Source organism: Ahaetulla prasina, chromosome 2 (genome assembly GCF_028640845.1).
Source record: "Ahaetulla prasina isolate Xishuangbanna chromosome 2, ASM2864084v1, whole genome shotgun sequence".
In the NCBI taxonomy this organism is placed as follows: domain Eukaryota; kingdom Metazoa; phylum Chordata; class Lepidosauria; order Squamata; family Colubridae; genus Ahaetulla; species Ahaetulla prasina.
In genome coordinates this window covers 172,057,479-172,080,217 of record NC_080540.1, presented here as the reverse complement: position 1 = coordinate 172,080,217, position 22,739 = coordinate 172,057,479, and the positions used below count along the sequence as shown (strand labels likewise).

At 40.2% G+C, this 22,739-nt stretch overlaps 1 protein-coding gene across 1 annotated transcript; it reads right to left on the bottom strand.

The window, feature by feature from the left end:
• Positions 1 to 10,543: 10,543 nt before the first annotated feature.
• On the bottom strand, positions 10,544 to 21,310 carry LOC131190612 (uncharacterized). Its single transcript, XM_058167949.1, has 9 exons — positions 21,144 to 21,310; positions 20,808 to 20,969; positions 19,698 to 19,776; positions 18,585 to 18,649; positions 17,409 to 17,429; positions 15,811 to 15,957; positions 15,483 to 15,644; positions 11,771 to 11,849; positions 10,544 to 10,780 (listed from the first exon to the last, which is right to left on the bottom strand). Exons 1-9 carry the CDS (start codon positions 21,277 to 21,279, stop codon positions 10,714 to 10,716), a joined length of 918 nt encoding a protein of 305 aa, XP_058023932.1. The 5' UTR covers positions 21,280 to 21,310; the 3' UTR covers positions 10,544 to 10,713.
• Between the last annotated feature and the right edge of the window lie 1,429 nt (positions 21,311 to 22,739).

Sequence of the window (22,739 nt, the reverse complement as noted above, 5' to 3'; positions counted from 1 at the left end):
ATTTTGCACCCTATCTTGTAACCGTGGTGAAGAGAAGCAGTTGTGAAATAAGTGGCGTGGTTGTTAAAAATGCTGCAATGGGCATAAATGTGAGGATGGTCATAAGTGCGAGGACTGGTCAGAAATTACTTTTTTTAGCCCTCTGAGTAGTTTCTATGCCCATAGCTAGGGCCACCCGGTCACATGAGCAGCTAGCCACGCCCGCCCAGTCACATGACCACCAAGCCACACCCCAAAATAAGCCACGCCCACAGAACCGGCACTAAAAAAAATTAGAACACCCCCCCGGTCAATAGTGTCCCACTTTACCAATGTTAAAATCTGGTCACTATAATCTAGTAAGATCTAACGCAGGGGTGTCCAAACTACGGCCCGCGGGCCAACTGCGACCCGCGGGTCAGTTTTTATTGGCCCGCAGCAAATTCTGAAAGTATAATTTAATATGGCCCTTTTCGCGCTGCGAGGCTCGCGGCTCCTCCTCATGGGCGGGGAATAATGAAGGGAGGGGGCGGAGGAGGCGGTGAGCGGGAAAGAGGCTGCTGGCCGTGCCTGACCCCAGCAGTTCTACCCTCGCCTTCCTCGGGCCGCCTGGCGAGGCTCCTTGCGCCTCCCCATGTCGGACACGCGTGGCGGCAATGACAGCCATCGAGAAACAGGTGAGGAGGCGGCAAGCGGGAAAGTGGCTGCTGGCCATGCCCGACCCCAGCAGTTCTATCCTCGCCTTCCTCGGGCCGCCTGGTGAGGCTCCTCGCGCCTCCACCCCTTGGGCATGGAATAATGAAGGGAGGGGGCGGAGGAGGCGGCAAGCGGGAAAGAGGCTGCTGGCCGTGCCCGACCCCAGCAGTTCTATCCTCGCCTTCCTCGGGCCGCCTGGTGAGGCTCCTCGTGCCTCCACCCCTTGGGCATGGAATAACGAAGGGAGTTTCAAGTTCATACCAAATACAAAACAAAAGCCAAGATCAGGGGTGTCCAAACCTGGTCTCTTTAAGACTTGTGGACTTCAATTCCCAGAGTTCCTCAGCCAGCTTTGCTGGCTGAGGGACTCTGGGAGTTGAAGTACACAAGTCTTAAAGAGACCAAGTTTGACACCTAACAAGATGAATGAATATGAAACATTTTCCCCCCTTAAATGAAGATGATATCCATATATTGTAAACTGCACACTTCCCTGCGCTGTCTGAAATCAAGTCTGCTTTTCCAAAGGCAGACCTTTCTGCTAAAAAGGAGAAATATGTTTCTGTAATTACATCTCTTGTGACAGAATTCAACCAGCGTTTTCAAGATTTTTCTGTCATTGAAAAACAAATCAAGCTGTTCTCGACCCCCTTCCTGGTGGATGCAGAAGAAGTGGAGGAGAGTCTGCAGTTAGAACTGATTGAAATGCAATGTGATGATTCTCTGAAGAGTCAACATCAGCTTCTCTCCCTCCCTGACTTCTATCAGAGTTTGGATCATGCCAAGTTTCCTCTGATGAGACGCCATAAAAGAATGATGAGCCTGTTCGGCTCAACATACATATGTGAACAAACATTTTCTCTGTTAAATCAGAACAAAAGCAGACTGAGATCCAGAATGACTGATAGCCATCTCTGTGAAGTTCTTCGTGTCTCAACCACCAAACTTTCTCCTGACATCCCAGCCATCCTTCAATCCAAAGGACAGCATCACTGCCCCCACTGAGAGCAATGTTCTTCACATTATAGGCAAGTTAGAAATACACACAGTAATCATGTGTCAATATGTCACCTCTTGTGTGTGGCCCGGGCCACACATGAATTTACTAGGCTTATATACTGTTTGTTGTCCAGCCGCATGCCTTTCTGAATAATTATATTTAAAAATATTACATTAAAAATCAACATAACACAAACACACACGTACACAAACATAGAGATACACATGCACATATATATAACTCACACACATATAGTATACTTAAGCCTAAACTGTGCATAGGGACTACCCAGACGGCTGAAAAAAGTGATTTCTGACAGGTTCTCACACTTTTGACTGGTCCTCACACCTACAACTATCTTTACATTTTGCACCCTATCTTGTAACCGTGGTGAAGAGAAGCAGTTGTGAAATGAGTGATATGGTTGTTAAAAATGCTGCAATGGGCATAAATGTGAGGATGGTCATAAGTGTGAGGACTGGTCAAAAATTACTTTTTTTAGCCCTCAAAGTAGTTTCTATGCCCATAGAATAGAATAGAATAGAATAGAATAGAATTTTATTGGCCAAGTGTGATTGGACACACAAGGAATTTGTCTTGGTGCATATGCTCTCAGTGTACATAAAAGAAAAGATACGTTCATCAAGGTAGCCACATCCACTCAGTCACATGAGCAGTTAGCCACGCCCACCAGTCACATGACCACCAAGCCACACCCCAAAATAAGCCACGCCCAAAGAACTGGTACAAAAAAAATTCAGCCCCCCCCCCCCGTGGCCCGGGCCTTTGCTTATTTTTCTGTATTTGGCCCTCACTCAAAAAACTTTGGACACCCCTGATCTAACGGGTTTGGCATATTTCACATCCAATCTATTTAACAGTACAATAATATATTTTATATCCAGTGGTGGGTTGCCCCCGGTTCAGACCGGTTCATAAGAACTGGTAGTAAAACCGGTGGGAGGCTCCGCCCACTGACCCGGAGGTCATCATGGTATCCTGCTGCGCCGGTTGGGGGGATTGGGAGGATTGGGAGTGGGAGGTTGGGGGGATTGGGAGTGGGAGGCACCGTTTATCGGTGGTTCTCCTCCTATCTCTCCGATCGGTCGCAGACGGTGTTGACAGGGGGGCAGAGGTCGGCTCCGAGGCGCCTCACTTGTGGGGTGCCGCAGGGGTCGATCCTCTCGCCCCTTCTGTTCAACATCTATATGAAGCCGCTGGGTGAGATCATCAGTGGCTTCGGTGTGAGGTACCAGCTGTACGCTGATGACACCCAGCTGTACTTTTCCACACCGGGCCACCCCAACGAAGCTATCGAAGTGCTGTCCCGGTGTTTGGAGGCCGTACGGGTCTGGATGGGGAGAAACAGGCTCAAGCTCAATCCCTCCAAGACAGAGTGGCTGTGGATGCCGGCATCCCGGTACAGTCAGCTGAGTCCACGGCTGACTGTCGGGGGCGAGTCACTGGCCCCGATGGAGAGGGTGCGCAACTTGGGCGTCCTCCTGGATGAACGGCTGTCTTTTGAAGATCATTTGACGGCCGTCTCCAGGAGAGCTTTTTACCAGGTTCGCCTGGTGCGCCAGTTGCGCCCCTTTCTAGACCGGGATGCCCTATGCACGGTCACTCACGCCCTCGTGACGTCTTGCCTGGATTATTGCAATGCTCTCTACATGGGGCTCCCCTTGAAGGGCATCCGGAGACTGCAGTTAGTTCAGAATGCGGCTGCGCGGGTTATAGAGGGAGCCCCTCGTGGCTCCCGTATGACACCTATCCTGCGCAGACTGCACTGGCTACCTGTGGCTTTCCGGGTGCGCTTCAAGGTTTTGGTAACCACCTTTAAAGCGCTCCATGGCATAGGGCCGGGTTACTTACGGGACCGTCTACTGCTACCGAATACCTCTCACCGGCCCGTGCGCTCTCACAGAGAGGGACTCCTCAGGGTGCCGTCAGCTAGGCAGTGTCGTCTGGCGACGCCCAGGGGAAGGGCCTTCTCTGTGGGGGCTCCCACCCTCTGGAACGAACTCCCCCCAGGACTCCGTCAACTTCCAGACCTCCGAACCTTCCGTCGCGAGCTTAAAACACTATTTATCTGCGCAGGACTGGACTAGTTTTTAAATTTTATAGGGGTTTTAATTGGTTTTAATATTTATACTATTTTTAATAATTTGGCTTTTTGAATAAGTTTCTTAATGGTTTTCTTAATTTGTATATATATGTTTTTTATTTGCCTGTGAACCGCCCTGAGTCCTTCGGGAGATAGGGCGGTATACAAATACGAATAATAAATAAATAAATAAATAAATAAATCATAGGCGATCTGCACGTGCATGCATGCGCTCCCGTTGCGAACCGGTAGTAAAGGCAAGTAGAACCCACCCCTGTTTGTATCCCAGAAAGCAGGAATCCGTCCTCATTCTTTGAGATCTACACAGCCCTCCCCCTGCTCTCTTTTAAAAGGCCTAGAACCCCTTTCTGTTTCCTCATTACTGGGCCTCAGTGACATCACTTTTGAATTGGCATCATTGTTATGAATGGTTGTGTATCTCGCACCTCCCCATGACAACCTTTATGCGTTTTTAAATTGTTCTCTTTCATTTTAATCATTATAAGCTGTGTTCAGGGAAATAGAATAGAAACAGCTAAACAAATCCATATCAGATTTCAGCTCAGTTTCTGATATAGAAATTAAAATTAGTTCCTTCTTTTCCGATTTCACCTTCTTTTTATTCTAGGAGTTCTATTCTCCTGTTTATTGTAAATATTCTTTAGATTTTGGAAATATGAGCAGGAGATACTATTACACTTATTTATGTCCCAGCTTTTATTGTGTCCAATTAAATCCCATCTCTAGCAGCCTGCAACTTTGGGGACTTTCCATGCTTCTCTTAATTCATAAAGAAAGTTACCATGAGGAAATTCAGTTGGTTTTTTTCAGTTGTTGCATTCTGTCTTTGGTCAGGATTTTTTTCCAAATTTGAGAAATTTTTTTTTTTTTAATTGAAAGAGTTTTAAAAAAACAAAAACATTTTTCCCCCTTTTTTCCCCCTCCCTCCCAAAAAAAAACAAAAAACAAAACACCCCCCTCCCTCCCCCACCCCCCGGCTTCCCGGGTCAATCACAAGGTAAAGTTATACATAAACCAAACATAGAATAAAATTTTCCCTTCCAATCCAAATAACCACATCCAAAGCTTTTCGTCTCCCAACCCCCTCCCCATTACATAAAATAACTTTCTAATTATTCAAAGGCAATCTGATATTTCTTAATCTGATATCTGTTTTGTAGATAATCAATCCATTTTTTCCATTCAATTAAATATCTTTCCTCGTATTGTCTTTTAAAACGCTGAGATTTTAGCCATCTCAGCCAAATTAATAACTTTCAATATCCATTCTTCTATTGTAGGTATCTCTTCTTTCTTCCAGTATTGTCCAATCAATAGTCTTGCTGCTGTTATTAAGTTCAAAATCAATTTAGTCTCAATCCCTGTACAATCCGTTATAATTCCCAAAAGGAAAAATTGTGGCAGGAACTTTATCTTCTTCTTCAGTACATTTTGAATAATCCACCAAATTCTTATCCAAAAGACCTTAATTTTCTTGCAAGTCCACCAAATATGAAAATATGTAGCATCATCACAATCACATCTCCAACATTTCGCTTGGATATTAGGATACATACATGATAATTTTTTGGGATCTAAGTGCCATCTATAAAACATCTTATAAAAATTTTCCCTTAAATTCTGTGCTTGTGTAAACTTAACATTTCTAACCCAGATTTTCTCCCATGTTTCCAACATTATTGGTTCCTGAATATTCTGTGCCCATTTTATCATACAATCCTTTACCAAATCCTTTTCCGAATCTATTTCAAGCAACACATTATACAATCTCTTTATATGCTCCTGGGTCTGATTTCTAATTTGCTTTATTAAATTTTCCTCCCTTTGCATTATACCAATTTTTTGATCTTCTTTCCATCTAGCACTTATTTGCCCATATTGTCCCACAGCTTCCATAATGGGATCCTGACTTTTACTTTGAGACTGTTGCTCTTCTTTACGCTTAAGGGCTCCTCTTGTCACCCTTTGCTCTTGTGGTTCCTCTAATACTGGCAGCAATAAAGGCTCTTGGATCACCACGCCTTCTTGAGTCTCTTGAAGTTTTTCTATCACTTCTATTTCGACTTTCAAAACTGTAGAAAGAAAATCCTTTGCCTTTAAAACAGTGTCAATTCTATGTCTCCTTCCTTGATAGAATAGTGTCAGTCCAACTGGCACCTCCCATCTGAATTGAATCTGATGTTTTTTAAGTTCTTGTGTAAAAAAAGCAAATTCCTTCCTGTCTCTTAACATCTTTGAAGGAATCTCTTTCAACACCTTCAACTCCTGTTCTCCAATTTTTAAAGTTGTCTGATATGAAACTTGCAGAATTTGATTTCTCATAGTCCTTTTCACAAAATAAACCACAATGTCCCGAGGAAGCTTTCTCTGTCTTGCAATCCAAGAATTAACTCTATATATTTTATCAATTTGGTAAGCTACCTCTTGGGAGTCCACTTCAATAAATTCAGCCAATGCTTCTGATATAATTTTTCTTAAGTCTTCTCCACGCTCTTCTTTCATACCACGAATTCTAAGAGCTCCTTCCATAAGTTTATATTGTAATATCACAACCTGATCTTCATTTTGATCCACTTTTTCTGAACACCTTTCATTTGTCTTCTAAATGCTTATTTGACTGAGAGATCTGTTGCATTTCCACTTCCAATCCTTCAATTTTTTACTCAGTCCTTGAACTGCCATAAGAATATCTTCTCTTATTTTTGCATTAAAATTCTCCATCATCTCTTTTTGCCTATCTTCAGAAAGTTTTAATTGTTCTTTCAATATTTCCTCAAGACTTGGTTCAGATCCCCTTCTTCCAGAAGGCTTTAAAGGTTTAGCTGCCATTCTGTCTTCAAAAGAATCAGGAATTCAAACTTAATAACTCTTCTTCCCTCCTTTCAGTATAAAAAAACTCCGTTTGTAACAATCCACAAGTAACGCTGCTTCATCGTACTAAAAAATTTTTACTTTCACTTTTAGACGCCATTTTAAAAGTCAATTAATCAAAGACAAAGAAAGGTTTCAAGTTTCAAAAAGGGAGTCGGTACTTGCCGTGCTGATTCTGCATCAAAGATTGAACGCTTGTGAAATTCCCGTCTGCTTGGAATATCAATCAATTTAATAAGTCCTCCAGAGCAGAAGCGACATTCCTTTCCTTTTTCCTGATAAAAACAGGAGCGTGCTGAAGTTGGAGGGAGTGGAATTCGGTGGGGTCATAAATCCAGGAAAATTCGCTCTTAAGAGCAAACCCCCTGTCAGACCTGCCACTCTTCCACAACTCTTGATAACCTCTTTCACCCAGAGATTATGCTAAACTCAGTGAACAGTGATTTATTTTCTGTTTCACTGACTTTTACAATCTTCTAACACGGAGTGCTCTGTTAGAGCACCCAGCAGGAGGGTGACGTCACTGGAGCCTCCAAATTTGAGAAATTTTTTGAGAGTTCTCCTTCCCTCAAAATAACTCCCTTCATCGTGCCATATTAAAGATATGCAATAAATATAAACCCAGGTTGTGGCAACAAATACCTTGAAGTCTCTCAGCTCAAGAAGCAGCATATTATGGAAGAGAACTGGCAAAGATAAATAGTTGACATATCAAATTTATTGGAAAATCCTCAAGGGGAATTTAAAATCAGATCAAGAGTGCAATGAATAGCAGATGGATATAATTGTCAATGATTTTCCCATTTACAGTCATCTGAAAGATCTAAAATAGATAAAAAAGGCATAGTATAAAGCAGAGAGCTAGAATTTGAAATATAATTGTGTTTTGATGATGAACATGAACTGTAATTATAAAATTTTGCAAACTTGTTGATATTTGAAGCAGAGGAAGAACAGGTTAAAGAATGCATGATAAAGTGGACTAAGAATTTTGGTTATACAGATAATCAGTAGGAAAATACACGATCAAAAGGGTTGAATTCACATTATAGCAATAGCAATAGCACTTAGACTTATATGCCGCTTCATAGTGCTTTTACAGCCCTCTCTAAGCAGTTTACAGAGTCAGCATATTGCCCTCCCAACAATCTGGGTTCTCATTGTTCCCATCTCCAAAGGATGGAAGGCTGAGTCAACCTTGAGCTGGTGAGATTTGAACTGCTGAACTGCAGCTAGCAGTCAACTGAAGTAGCCTGCAGTACTGCACTCTAATCACTGCGCCACCTCGGCTCGGATGTTTTGTTATGATCTCCAAGAGAATTTTTATTAAATGATGTCTCATTAGTACATGAGGTCAGAAAAATTATCTAGAATGTATAAAGACTCTTAAAATGCACATTGGAAATGTGAACAACAAAACTAAAAATATTTGGTTTCAAGGCGTAGTTTGATACAGATGGTTATATAAATCAATAGTCTATTGGACCAGGACCTTCCCTAATACGATTATTGAATAAACAGCTAGAAGAAAAGCCATGGTAGATGATTTCAGTGTATCAACGTTTCTCAACCTTGGAATCTTGAAGATGTGTGGATTTCAACTCTCAGAATTCCCCTGTCAGCTGGGGAAAGATATTATTTATTTATTTAGTGAATTTCTATGCCCCCATCTGGCTAATACAACATCTCTGAGTAGCTTACAATATAAAACAAGTTAAAAAGTGCAAAATCAATTAGTATACAATAAAAAGATAAAAATTAAAACTAAAAGCCTAGTCATGAGAATCCTCTCTATCCCACCAGCCCCCCCTCATTTGGTGAGCCCTGTTGGTAATAGTATTTATATTTATTGGTGACTGAAGGCTTCTAATGGAATTTTTGTATAAAAATAAAAAAGAAACACAATTTATGATTTTGATGATTAGATAGGATAGATTATGGAAAAAAAGAGGAGCATTGTGAAATTTTAGAAAGTAAAAATATATTAAAAAGGTAAAGGTTCCCCTCGCACATACGTGCTAGTCGTTGCTGACTCTAGGGGGCGGTGCTCATCTCCGTTTCAAAGCTGAAGAGCCAGCGCTGTCCGAAGACGTCTCCGTGGTCATGTGGCCGGCATGACTCAATGCCAAAGGCGCACGGAACGCTGTTACCTTCCCACCAAGGTGGTCCCTATTTTTTCTACTTGCATTTTTACGTGCTTTCGAAACTGCTAGGTTGGCAGAAGCTGGGACAAGTAACGGGAGCTCACCCCGTTACACGGCAGCACTAGGGATTCGAACCGCTGACTGCCGACCTTTCGATCGACAAGCTCAACGTCCTAGCCCCTGAGCCACCGCGTCCCTAACCTTTTTTATATAATAAAAAATATATTACTTTTATAATATTTTTTTCTTCATTTTGTTTTTCCTCAACTTTTTTCTTTCTTTTTTTGTATTTTTTTTGCCTTCTTTGCTTTATTCTTTTTCTTTCTTTTACCTTACTTTACATTAGTTTGTATTAGTTTTTGTTTAATACTTTGAAAAAAAATATATACAAAAAAGGAAACAAATTGCATTTCCCTGGTGCAGTAGACCACTGCAGAAACAGCATGGTGGAGAAAGGGGTGTTTTAGGAGACTGAATATCAATCAATTTAATTATAATTCTATTTAATTATAATGTAAGCAGAACAGCCAGTTTGGAATAATGATTAAAGCACCAGACCAGAAACCAGAGCATTGTGAATTTTGGTCCCATCTTAGGCACCAACCCAGCTGGATGACTTTGGGTCAGTCTTCCTCTGACTTGTTAACTACATCCTGGAACTGATGATGCACTGAACAGTCTACATTTAACAGAATAACATATTTATACTTTGAAAGAAGGTAAGATGAGGACTTTGGAACAGCATAAATCACAATAATTTGGCCTGTATAATTTAATCTGCTAACATTGCTTTCTTGTTTGGATAATCTTGTGAGAAACAGACCCACCAGTCAGAAATTTGACAAGTGTTCATGAAGTGAAGCAGCAAGCAGTTTACTGCATGTAAAATACTTCCTTGCAAGAACAGATGGCTAGTAGGCACACCAAGGAATACGTTCCTCCAACTTTTTATTCCCTCCAACCTGAACCACGAATCCCTCCCTGCAGCCCCCTTTGAGAAAGACCACAGGGTTGCAATCTTCCCAGAATGCCTGTTTCTCCATGAATTTCCCCATGCTTAATCTGTTTCACCACTTTTTGCCCAGTTCCCCATTTTTCCAGGCTACCTTTTGCCCCTTTTTTATTTCTAAACCTATATTTCTTGTTTCCTTACAATCCTTGCAGCATAAGCATAATAAATTGAGGCAAGCGGCTACTTAATTTCTCCACTATATACTAGACTTGTGTGGTTAAAACTGTTAACTAATCTGCTTGCCCAAACTTGCCCAAGCTTATCAGAATAGCAGACCCCCCTCCTCTTTTCCAGTCTTGACCTTTAATGTCCCAATGTCCTACTACACTTTTAAACCCGCATCTCTCAAAAATTGCTTTCTTTGCAAAAACAACACTATCTCCATCAATTTCTTACACTCTGGTATCTGCCAAGACAATGGATCATAGTAAGATGACCACCAGATTCCAAATGAAGACATCAATTATACTCTACAGCAAAAACCAAGCCTTAGTATAATTGGAGGTACATCCTAGATAGAGTCTGGCCTTGACTGCCGATTTAGAATTTTCATGTAACAATTTCAAGGTAGTTTACTAACATTGCATGAAGAGATGCATCAGGATCTCTCGTAGCCAGTTTAGTTATGTGAGAATAATGAAGGATGATATGAAAATGGCAAAATGCAGAATATTCATTTTATTGAACATTTTCAAGCAATATCTGAAGAGTTTAAAAGAGATTTAAAATCATCATTTGTATGCAAAGAACCTTGCTCTTCCCAACTTGTGGGCTACACGCATCAAATCGGATTGTGAAAGATTGGTTGTACAGTATAAGAAGTACTATCATTTTCCTCACAGGAGGAGGAAGAGAAATGCAGAAGGGAAATGCAGGATCATCCATCTCAGAGCCGGCAGCCACGAGTCCATTTTGACAGATCTCTTCCTTTGCAGTAGTTCCTCCAGGCAACCCTAGAAGTAAAAATAAGAATGTTGTACGTCTTTCCAATTCACATGGCTAGCTATTTGTTTGATTATGTAAATCTACTTCAAGAATAACAGAATATGAGAATAATAGAATTGGAAGGGACCTTAGAGTCCAAGTCCCCCAACTAGACCCACCCCCAAGCAGGAGACAAGAATTTCCAGGCTAGCTAGCAGCAACTGTCTTTCATTCATCTGTTTATTGATGGATAAAGTTTCTTTGCTGATTGGTCAATGAATTCCTTTCCACCAGGCTAAAATTCAACACTTTTTTTGTTTTAGCTAAAATAATCCTAACTTTCTATTTGTCACAATAAAGCCTATATGCCAGTAATGCCCAAGAGATACTTTGCTTCCCACCTATCTTAGGTAGGGCCTATACTAGCCAGAGCTAAAGGGAGTTCAAGTCCAAAGTCTTTGGTGAGCACCAGAGGGCTACCCCGTATCATAGAATTCCTCAGAAGAGCAGACAGCAAAGTAACTTTTAAATTATTCTACATTTTGACCACATAATACCATTATTGTTTGGTTCTAGATGCCCAGTTTAACAGTTTCCCATTTAACTATTTGCTGCTGCAGCCCCTTTTCCTATTCAACCTATGACTGGAGGCTTCACAAATGATCTTTCCCAGTTTCTCTCACTGCATTGTTTATCCACCAGTTCTCTAATGCTGTGGAGCTCCTCCATGGGATCAGAGTCCTGGTGTTTAAAAGCCCATCTGCCAAATTCTTCTGCTACCTGCCCCAACTTGGTACCAAACCCCAATGCTGAACCTGTGATAAAAGATTTTAAAACAATTGAGAAGCACAAAAGTGGATAATGGTTGGGAAAAATACAAATCTTCATATTCAGAAATTGTATTTTACCATCAAGGTTAAAAGCTGTATAATAATTTAAAGAAAGATAATTATCTTTCAAGACAGTTCAATTGCTACCCAACATTACAAGTGGAAGATGTTAATGAGAGATTGACTCACCAGGCATCCATCCTTTGGGGATCACGCACAATTCTCTTAGCACAAACAATATCATCTGTGATGTCATCATTTATGAAAGCTGCCAGGAAAGACAAATTACAATATGTCCCAACCCAAATGTTTCAAAAAAATTTCCAAAGACTTTCACAATATTACCATTTAATGCAGATTCTTACCCAAGTGGCATTTTAGTTGTAGGACCTCAATAGTAATTATGTAAAACATTCACTTCTTTAACAGTGCAACCTACTTTTTATACAGCTTGAAATGCTGTTTCTCATCCTCTAACTGTGTAGACTTAACAAGTCTGAAAAATGTAGAGCACTGGGAATCTGTTTTCCTCTGGAGCTGAATATGCAGACTTCCTGACAGTTTTTCTGCACTCTTGGATAGAAGCGAAGGAAGAATTGTCTCACCAGAGTCCAAGAACCACATTTCTCTGACTAAGGGCAGAGAGCAGTGGATCAGCTTCCTTGCTAGTTCTAGTGCTGCCTTTAACTTGTGCCTTTGGGCAAGACATTGACCAATGTTGTGGTGGGTGGTGTGGAGGCACAAAGTGAGATATGGCTGTGTGAAGGACGTTAAAGGATTTCTGACAATTTGGGAAATGGAGTAAAAAAGTGGAGGAGCAGATTGAGGAAGGCTAAGAGGCCAACAGAAAATATGGTGGCTAGATAACCCAAACAGGAACTGCAAACTATTTTGAGAGAGAGAATGAGTCAACGGCAAACTTCATGAAGCACTGGATGAAATTGAACAAATCCAAAGAGCAATAAAGGAGAAGAAAGATTAAAACTCCCCTTCAAAAGTTTCACCTGACTTATTGGGGACATTTTTTTTCTTTTCTAGAAGAAAAGATCTCCTTCCACTTATGACTGTAACTTAGTTGCTTGTATCCTTACGATTTATACTTATATTGTTTCCTGATTGCTTATTTGTAGCCTATGACTATCATTAAGTGTTGTATCATTAAGTGTTAAATTTGTACCCTATGACTATCATTAAGTGTTGTAGGTGTTGTACCTTGATGAAGGTATCTTTTCTTTTATGTACACTGACAGCATATGAACCAACATAAATTCCTTGTGTGTCCAATCACACTTGGCCAATAAAAAATTCTATTCTATTCTATTCTATTCTATTCTATTCTATTCTATTCTATTCTATTCTATTCTATTCTATTCTATTCTATTCTAATAGGTGTCAGTCCTTGTCAATAGGTCAGATCAGGAAACCAATACGAGAAGGATAAACTTCTCCTAAAACTAAAATCCTATGGCATCTCAGGACCCCTCCACAATTGGATAACAGCTTTCCTGTCTAACAGACAACGTGGTCAAAATTGGCAATGCTCTATCAAATCCTGTTCCTGTCAAAAGTGGCGTTCCCCAAGGCAGTGTTCTTGGACCAACACTCTTCATATTATACATTAATGATCTCTGTGACCATATTACAAGTAATTGTGTTCTCTTTGCTAACGATGTCAAACTATTTAACACCACCAACAATACAGCTACCCTTCAAAAAGACCTTGACTTTTTATCTGAATGGTCTAAAACTTGGCAACTCCAAATCTCAACCAGCAAATGCTCAGTCTTACACATCGGAAAAAAAACCCCAAACACTAAGTACAAGCTTGAGGAACATTACTTTATAGATGACCTCCACCCTGTTAAAGACTTGGCGTTTTCATATCAAATGATCTAAGTGCCAAAGCCCACTGCAACTACATAGCAAAAAAGGCTTTAAGAGTTGTAAACCTAATCTTGCATAGCTTCTTCTCCAAAAACACTATACTACTAACCAGAGCATATAAAACATTTGCTAGACCAATTCTAGAATACAGCTCAACTGTCTGGAACCCATACCACATCTCTGACATTAATACAATTGAAAGTGTCCAGAAATATTTTACAAGAAGAGTTCTCCATTCCTCTGAAAACAACAAAATACCTTATGCCACCAGACTTGAAATCCTGGATTTAGAAAATTTAGAACTACGTTGCCTTTGACATGACCTGAGCTTAACTCATAGAATCATCTATTACAGTGTCCTTCCTGTCAAAGACTACTTCAGCTTCAATTGCAACAATACACGAGCAAACAATAGATTTAAGCTTAATGTTAACTGTTCCAATCTTGACTGCAGGAAATAAGACTTCAGTAACAGAGTTGTTAATGCCTGGAATACACTACCTGACTCTGTGGTCTCTTTCCAAAATCCCCGAAGCTTCAACCAAAAGCTGTCTACTATTGACCTCACCCCATTCCTAAGAGGTCTGTAAGGGGCGTGCATTAGAGCACAAGCGTGCCTACCATTCCTGTCCTATTGTTTCCTTTCATTATATCCAATTAATATAGTTATTACATACTCATACCCAGGGGTGAAATCTAAAAATTTTCCCTACCGGTTCTGTGGGCGTGGCTTAATTGGTGGGCGTGGCTTGGTGGTCAGATGACTGGGTGGGCGTGGCCAATAACAATAAATAATAAAAATAATAAACAAAGTATAAAAAACAATAAGAGGTATCAAAAACCAACTTTCACACTTTACACACACACAACACAACACAACACAACTGACTCACACACAGTGTAAAAGCAGCTGCACTCCACACTTCACACAGCCACAAAAAGCTCAAAAACCGACTTTCACACTTTACATACACACAACTCTCTCTCTCTCTTTCTCTCAAACACACACACAAAATGCCACATACAGCTTTCTGAGATTTTGTGTGTTTGCGTAGTTAGAGTGAAACACTACAGAAACACACCAAATCTCAGAAAGCTGCACAAATATTTTATTTTATTATTTTATTTTATTGTGGACTTCAAATCCCAGAGTTCCTCAGCCAGCAAAGCAGGAAATCAAAGCAAGCTTTTTTTTTTCTTCAGTAGCTGAAGAAAGCATGCCGTTGCCAGCCCGAAAGAGCAGTAATTATAGGTAAGTGAGGAGGGGGAATTGGATGGGCTTGGGTGTGGGCTCTTGTAAGTGGGGGCTGTTAAAAAGTGAGTTTAAAAGCCTGTGAGGATCAGGAAACTCCTCTGGGATACTCAGAGGAGGCTTTTAAAACCTCGGGTTTTTTTCTTGTTTTTTTCCCCTTCGGCTGAAGAGGTTTTTTTAAAAAAAACTTTTAAAGGGTTTTGATGATCTCTGCTGAGCCCCGTTATCATCAGAGGGATTTTTTTTTTTTACTTTTAAAGGCATGTTTCAGCTGAAGAAAAACTTTTAAAAGTAAAAAAAAAAACCTCTGCTGATGGTGCGGCTCAGCAGAGGCAGTGGGGCAGGGCCAGGGATTTTTGCTACCGGTCCTCCGAACCAGCAGCTGCCATCGCTACCTAATCGGGGGAGCCGGTGTGAACCGGGAGCATTTCACCCCTGCTCATACCTATATATATGCTTATATATTGTATAGTTATTTCATACTTATGTTTATATATACTGTGTGACAAATAAAAAAAAAGGATTGCAGGGATACTACATCAATATAGCAACAGCAACAATAACAGAATTTTGAACGCTTGTCAAAACTTCTCCCTCCCATCTCTTATACCAAACAGAATCAAGAGTTAATTTCACTTTGGATGTTTCTTTCTTTCCTGGGACTGAGTTGTCATTCTTTTCTCACCAACTTTATCTTAACAGTTCTCCTAACAACTCTTGCATTCCTTCATCAAGATACTTTCTTCTCTACACTAAGTGTCTTACCACTGCAAGGCTTATCACAGCCATTAGCTGTATGGCCCTGGTAATTGTTGCACCACCAGCTGCTGTTTATCTGGAAAATCCCATAGTCGCGACTGCCATCCGAGTTTGGTGGCCCCACAGCTCGGCTGTTGTATCTGCTCTCATGATAAGACATACAGATCCCTGAAAGAAAGCAAAAAGGGAAAGGAATATAAAAGGCTTGTGTTATAAATAAAAAGCTCTCCTGGTTTCTTACACCATCTTCAATCATTCTTTCCCCAACCAAGGAAGGACCCATTGCTCTTGAAAACCTGGACCAGACTAAAATAGAGAGATAGAGTAAACTCACAGTTGCCCAATTTGTAGTCAAGATATCCATCCATGCCCGCCCTTTTCAGAACTGTAGCCAGTTCACATCTGGTAAATACTTTGGCTTCATTGGCTGCAGTGAGGAGGAAGAGGAGACTGAGCGCTAGAGCCTTCATTGCTGCTGCTTCTCAGAGGAGGATGTCTGACTTCTTCAGTGTGGCTACTGGATTTTATACCCAGAGCTTGTGAAAATGGAAACTCAGGAGAGATCGATAACCAAGTATGTAGCAATAGTAATTCCCAAACGTGAAGCAATAACGGATCAAAAGAAGGTGTTGAGGAGAAAGAGGAAGAAAAATATATAGTTAACTGTCATTTTTAATTTCGTAAGAAGCCAAACCAATTTTTTTTTTAAAAAATGAGTGAGAAAAGCATTTTTAGCTTCCTGAGAGATCCTGGGTCAAAGGGAATGAGAGGCCAAAAATGAACAAGTTATGGTTACAATTGCATGATTGAAGCCTTATCATTTTTTATAGGTTTTGTATGCGGTGTATGTGAAAAAGGAAGAAGGCTTTTATTTGTGATGACTGCTGCATTCTTGATATTTTTGAACCCCCGTCCCAAAGACATGCCTCATACATCATTTGGTTGTGTTTTCTGTGTGTATTCTTTTGTCTCATGAAGTTTGCAGAGAAATGCAACATACTGAAATTACTCAGAGAACTGTATTATTTCTTTGGTTTTATTGCCTTATTGCCTCCTTGAGGGCACATAAAGAGGGAGAGTGAGAAAAGTGGGGATGAGGCTCTAGTTTTGTATTTTCTGCTCTTATAGGAGAATCTGACATTGATGCACAATAAATTCATATCTTCTAGCAACTTGTCACTCTTAACAGGATGCTTTATCAGAAACTTTCTGAAACATGATATTGAATTCTTTTAATTTAAAATTTAATTTAATTTAATTTGTTTGGCTTGTGGCCATGGTGAGAGATATGGATGTGAATTGGTAGAGGAAAAATTACCATGTTAGATTAGTCATTGATTCCTCTGAATAACATTGATTGATCATGTGCCATCAAGTCTCTGTCAGCTCTTAGTGACCATATAGATAATTTTTTTCTCCATCATGATCTGAAATTGTTGAATTTTGCAACCAGGTTTTGTAAATTATTCACAGTATGAGTCACTGCAGTGAACTTTACATAGGCTGTCCTGGAAGGCTATTCAGGAGCCAGATCTGGTCCAAAAGTGGGCAGCAGAGGCAGGGATGGGGTTAGTTAATTGCCACTTGGTTTCTGGGGGAATTCAAGGTGCTGGTTTTTATCTGCAAAAGCCCTATGTGGTCACAGGATGTCTCAACTCCAATTTTATCTGCCGATCTAATAATATCTATCAGGATTTGCATATTTCCAATCTGATCTATTAAACAGTAACATGTCTTGGATCCTAGAAAGCAGGAAACTGTCCTTATTCTCCAAGATCCACATAGCCCCCACCCAGTCAAAAAAGACCTTGAACCGCTTTCTGCTTCCTCATTACTGGGCCTCAGTGACATGACTCCATTTCTGAATTGTTATGAATGTTTGTGTATTCTGCACTTCTCCATATCAACTTTTACACAGTTCTAAATTATTACCATTTGTTTTAACCATTGTAACTTTGTTACAATGTACAAATTACAAATTACATTGTAATTTGGTTTCAGGAAAAAATTGTCTGCAACTTGTACACTGCAAAAACATATAGACTACACAACTCGACCAGGGTATAGCAATAGACGCAATTTACATAGACTTCTGTAAAGCCTTTGATTCAGAGGTACATGACAAACTACTTCTAAAACTCAAATCTTATGGCATTTCTGGATTCCTGCATAAGTGGATAGCTGCATTCCTGTGAAACAGGCAACAAGTAGTCAAAATAGGGAGCGCCCTATCAAATCCTGCATCTGTTAACAACGGTGTCCCCCAAGGCAGCGTTTTAGGACCCACTCTCTTTATACTTTACATAAATGACCTTTGCAATCATATTATAAGCAACTGCGTTCTCTTCGCTGATGATGTAAAACTATTCAACACCACTGATGATGTAAAACTATTCAACACCAATGCTGCTGCCTTACAAAGAGACCTTGACTATGTGTCAGAATGATCAAACAATTGGCAACTTCAAATCTCAACCAACAAATGCTTTGTCTTACACATTGGCCAAAAAAAATCAGAAGGCCAAAAACAAGCTGGGTGGATACAACCTGTCATGGACCTTGGAGTACTCATCTCTAATGAGCTAAGTGCCAGAGCTCATTGTAACAACATTGCCAAAATGGCATTAAGAGTTGTTAACCTAATCTTGCGAAGCTTCTTCTCTGGGTAATATTGTATTGCAAACTTTTAATTTGGGTGGGGAAAACTGTGGGACCTTCAGAGTCACCAGATGTGCCAATATGACATGCCTAATAAATTTGGACTTTGAGGAGCACCTTGGCCTTGGAGTTTTGATTGCATTGGGTCTGTTACTTGGAACCCTGACACAGTTCAGTTGTGTGAGAATAATGAAGGGCAAAATGTAATAAATGAAAACGGCAAAATGCAGAATATTCATTTTATTGAACATTTTCGAGCAATATCTGAAGAGTTTAAAAGAGATTTAAAATCATCATTTGTATGCAAAGAACCTTACTCTTCCCAACTTGTGGGCTGCACGCATCGAATAGGATTGTGAAAGACTGGTTGTATGGCATAAGACATACTATCATTTTCTTCACAGGAGGAGGAAGAGAAATGCAGAAGGGAAATGCAGGATCATCCATCTCAGAGCCGGCAGCCACGAGTCCATTCTGACAGATCTCTTCCTTTGCAGTGGTTTCTCCAGGCAACCCTAGAAGTAAAAATAAGAATATTGCATGTATTTCCAAACTACATGGCTAGCTGTTTGTTTGATTATGTAAATCTACTTCAAGAATAACAGAATATGAGAATAATAGAATTGGAAGGGACCTTAGAGTCCAAGTCCCCCAACTCTACCCACCCCCAAGCAGGAGACAAGAATTTCCAGGCTAGCTAGCAGCAACTATCTTTCATTCATCTGTTTATTGATGGATAAAGTTTCTTTGCTGATTGGTCAATGAATTCCTTTCCACCAGGCTAAAATTCAACACTTTTTTTGTTTTAGCTAAAATAATCCTAACTTTCTATTTGTCACAATAAAGCCTATATGCCAGTAATGCCCAAGAGATACTTTGCTTCCCACCTATCTTAGGTAGGGCCTATACTAGCCAGAGCTAAAGGGAGTTCAAGTCCAAAGTCTTTGGTGAGCACCAGAGGGCTACCCCATATCATAGAATCCCTCAGAAGAGCAGACAGCAAAGTAACTTTTAAATTATTCTACATTTTGACCATATAATACCATTATTGTTTGGTTCTAGATGCCCAGTTTACCAGTTTCCCATTTAACTATTTGCTGCTGCAGCCCCTTTTCCTATTCAACCTATGACTGGAGGCTTCACAAATGATCTTTCCCAGTTTCTCTCACTGCATTGTTTATCCACCAGTTCTCTAATGCTGTGGAGCTCCTCCACGGGATCAGAGTCCTGGTGTTTAAAAGGCCATCTGCCAAATTCTTCTGCTACCTGCCCCAACTTGGTATCAAACCCCAATGCTGAACCTGTGATAAAAGATTTTAAAACAATTGAGAAGCACAAAAGTGGATAATGGATGGGAAATTCCTGGGAAGAAATTAACCAGCTATAATCGGTTTCAACAAACACCTCTAGCAAGAAAAATACAAATCTCCATATTCAGAAATTGTATTTTACCATCAAGGTTAAAAGTTGTACAATAATTTAAAGAAAGATAATTATCTTTTAAGACAGTTCAATTGCTACCCAACGTTACAAATGGAAGAGGTTAATGAAAGTTTGACTTACCAGGCATTCATCCTATTGGGATCACGCACAATTCTCTTAGCACAAACAATATCATCTGTGATGTCATCATTTGTGAAAGCTGCCAAGAAAGTCAAATTAGAATATGTCCCAACCCAAATGTTTCAAACAAATTCCCAACGACTTGCATAAAATTATTATTGAAAGCAGATTCCTACCTAACAGGAATTTTAGTTATAGGAATTCATTAGTCATATATGCTGGTGTAGACCATGAAATGCTGTTTCTCATCCACTAACTGTGTAGACTAACAAATCTGAAAAATATAGAGCACTGGGAATTTGTTTTCCTCTGGAGCTGAATATGCAGACTTCCTGACAGTTTTTCTGCACTCTTGGATAGGAGCGAGAGAAGAATTGTCTCATCAGAGTCCAAGAACCACATTTCTCTGACTAAGGGCAGAGAGCACTAGATCAGCTTCCTTGCTAGTTCTAGTGCTGCCTTTAACTTGTGCCTTTGGGCAAGACATTGACCAATGTTGTGGTGGATGGTGTGGAGGCTGTGTGAAGGATGTTAAAGGATTTGTGAAAATTTGGGAAATGGAGTAAAAAAGTGGAGGAGCAGATTGAGGAAGGCTAAGAGGCCAACAGAAAATATGATGGCTAGATACCATCACAGATAACCCAAGCAGGAACTGGAAACTAGTTTGAGAGAGGATGATTCAATGGCAACCTTCATGAAGCACTGGATGAAATTAAACAAGTCCAAAGAGCAATAAAGGAGAAGAAAGATTAAAACTCCCCTTCAAAAGTTTGACCTGACTTATTGGGGACAGTTTTTTTTTCATTTCTAGTGTAAAAGGTGTCAATCCTTGCCAGTAGGTCAGATCAGAAAACCAATACTAGAAGGATTGCAGGGATAGTACATCATAACAGCAACAGCAACAATAACAGAATTTTGAACGCTTGTCAAAACTTCTCCCCCCCATCTCTTACACCAAACAGAATCAAGAGTTAATTTCACTTTGGATGTTTCTTTCTTTCCTGGGACTGAGTTGTCATTCTTTTCTCACCAACTTTCTCTTAACAGTTCTCCTAACAACTCTTGCATTCCTTCATCAAGATACTTTCTTCTCTACACTAAGTGTCTTACCATTGCAAGGCTTATTGCAGCCATTAGCTGTGCGACCCTGGTAATTGTTGCACCACCAACGGCTGTTTATCTGGAAAATCCCATAGTCGCGACTGCCATCCGAGTTTGGTGGCCCCACAGCTAGGCTGTTGTATCTGCTCTCATGATAAGACATACAGATCCCTGAAAGAAAGCAAAAAGGGAAAGGAATATAAAAGGCCTGTGTTATAAATGAAAAGCTATTGTGGTTTCTTACACCATCTTCAATCATTCTTTCCCCAACCAAGGAAGGACCCAAGGACCCATTGCTCTTGAAAACCTGGACCAGACTAAAATAGAGAGATAGAGTAAACTCACAGTTGCCCAATTTGTAGCCGTAATATCCATCCATGCCTGCCCTTTTCAGAACTGTAGCCAGTTCACATTTGGTAAATACTTTGGCTTCATTGACTGCAATGAGGAGGAAGAGGAGACTGAGCGCTAGGGCCTTCATTGCTGCAGCTCCTCAGAGGAGGATGTCTGACTTCTCCAGTGCGGCTACTGGATTTTATAGTCCAGATTGTGCAAGTGGAACTCAGGAGAGATCAGTAACAAAGTATGTAGCAATAGAAATTCCCAAAGTTGAGGCAATAATGGAGTAACCAGAAGAGAGTGTTGAGGACAAAAGTAGAAGAAAAAGTATTTTTAACTCTCATTTTCAATTTTGTAAGAAGCCAAACCAATTTTTTAAAAATGAGTGAGAAAAGCATTTTTAGCTCCCTGAGAGATCCTGGGTCAAAGAGAATGAGGTGCCAAAAATGAACAAGTGATGGTTAGTTACAATTGCATGATTGAAGCCTCATCATTTTTAATGTTTTTCATGCGACGTATGTGAAAAAGGAAGAGGGCTTTTATTATGTGGTGACTGCTGCCTTTTTGATTTTTTTGGACCCCCGTCCCAAAGACATGCCTGTCTCTCATTTGGTTGAGTTTTCTGTCTGGTTGTTTTAATTCAACTCTAGTTTCAGCGCATATTTTTTGGTCTCATGAAGTTTGCAGAGAAATGCAACATACTGAAATTACTCAGAAATTACTATTATTTCCTTGGTTTTATTGTCTTATTATCCTCCTTGAGGGCACATAAAGAGGGAGAGAGAGAAAAGTGGGGATGAGGCTCTAGTTTTGTATTTTCTGCTCTTATAGGAGAATCTGACATTGATGCACAATAAATTCATATCTTCTAGCAACTTGTCACTCTTAACAGGATGCTTTATCAAAAACTTTCTGAAACATGATATTGAATTCTTTTAATTTAAAATTTAATTTAATTTAATTTGTTTGGCTTGTGGCCATGGTGAGAGATATGGATGTGAATTGGTAGAGGAAAAATTACCGTGTTAGGTTAGTCATTGATTCCTCTGAATAACATTGATTGATTATGTGCCATCAAGTCTCTGTCAGCTCTTAGTGACCATATAATTTTTTTCTCCATCATGATCTGAAATTGTTGAATTTTGCAACCAGGTTTTGTAAATTATTCACAGTATGAGTCACTGCAGTGAACTTTACATAGGCTGTCCTGGAAGGCTAGTCAGGAGCCAGATCTGGTCCCAAAGTGAGCAGCAGAGGCAGGGATGGGGTTAGTTAATTGCCACTTGGTTTCTGAGGGAATTCAAGGCTGGTTTTTATCTGCAAAAGCCCTATGTGGTCACAGGATGCCTCATCTCCAATTTTATCTGTCTATCTAATATTATTCAGAGACTAAGGAGACTTCATTTCCTTAGAATCCTGCAGAAAAATCAGGTAGAACAATGGCTGATGACTTCTTTCTATCGGTCCATGATAGAACGTGTCCTCACATACTGTATAACAGTATGGTATGCTGGTTTAAGAGCTGCGGACCAGAAGGCATTGCAGAGAGTGATTAATTCAGCACAAGAAACCATTGGTTGCCCTCTAACACCACTGGATGAC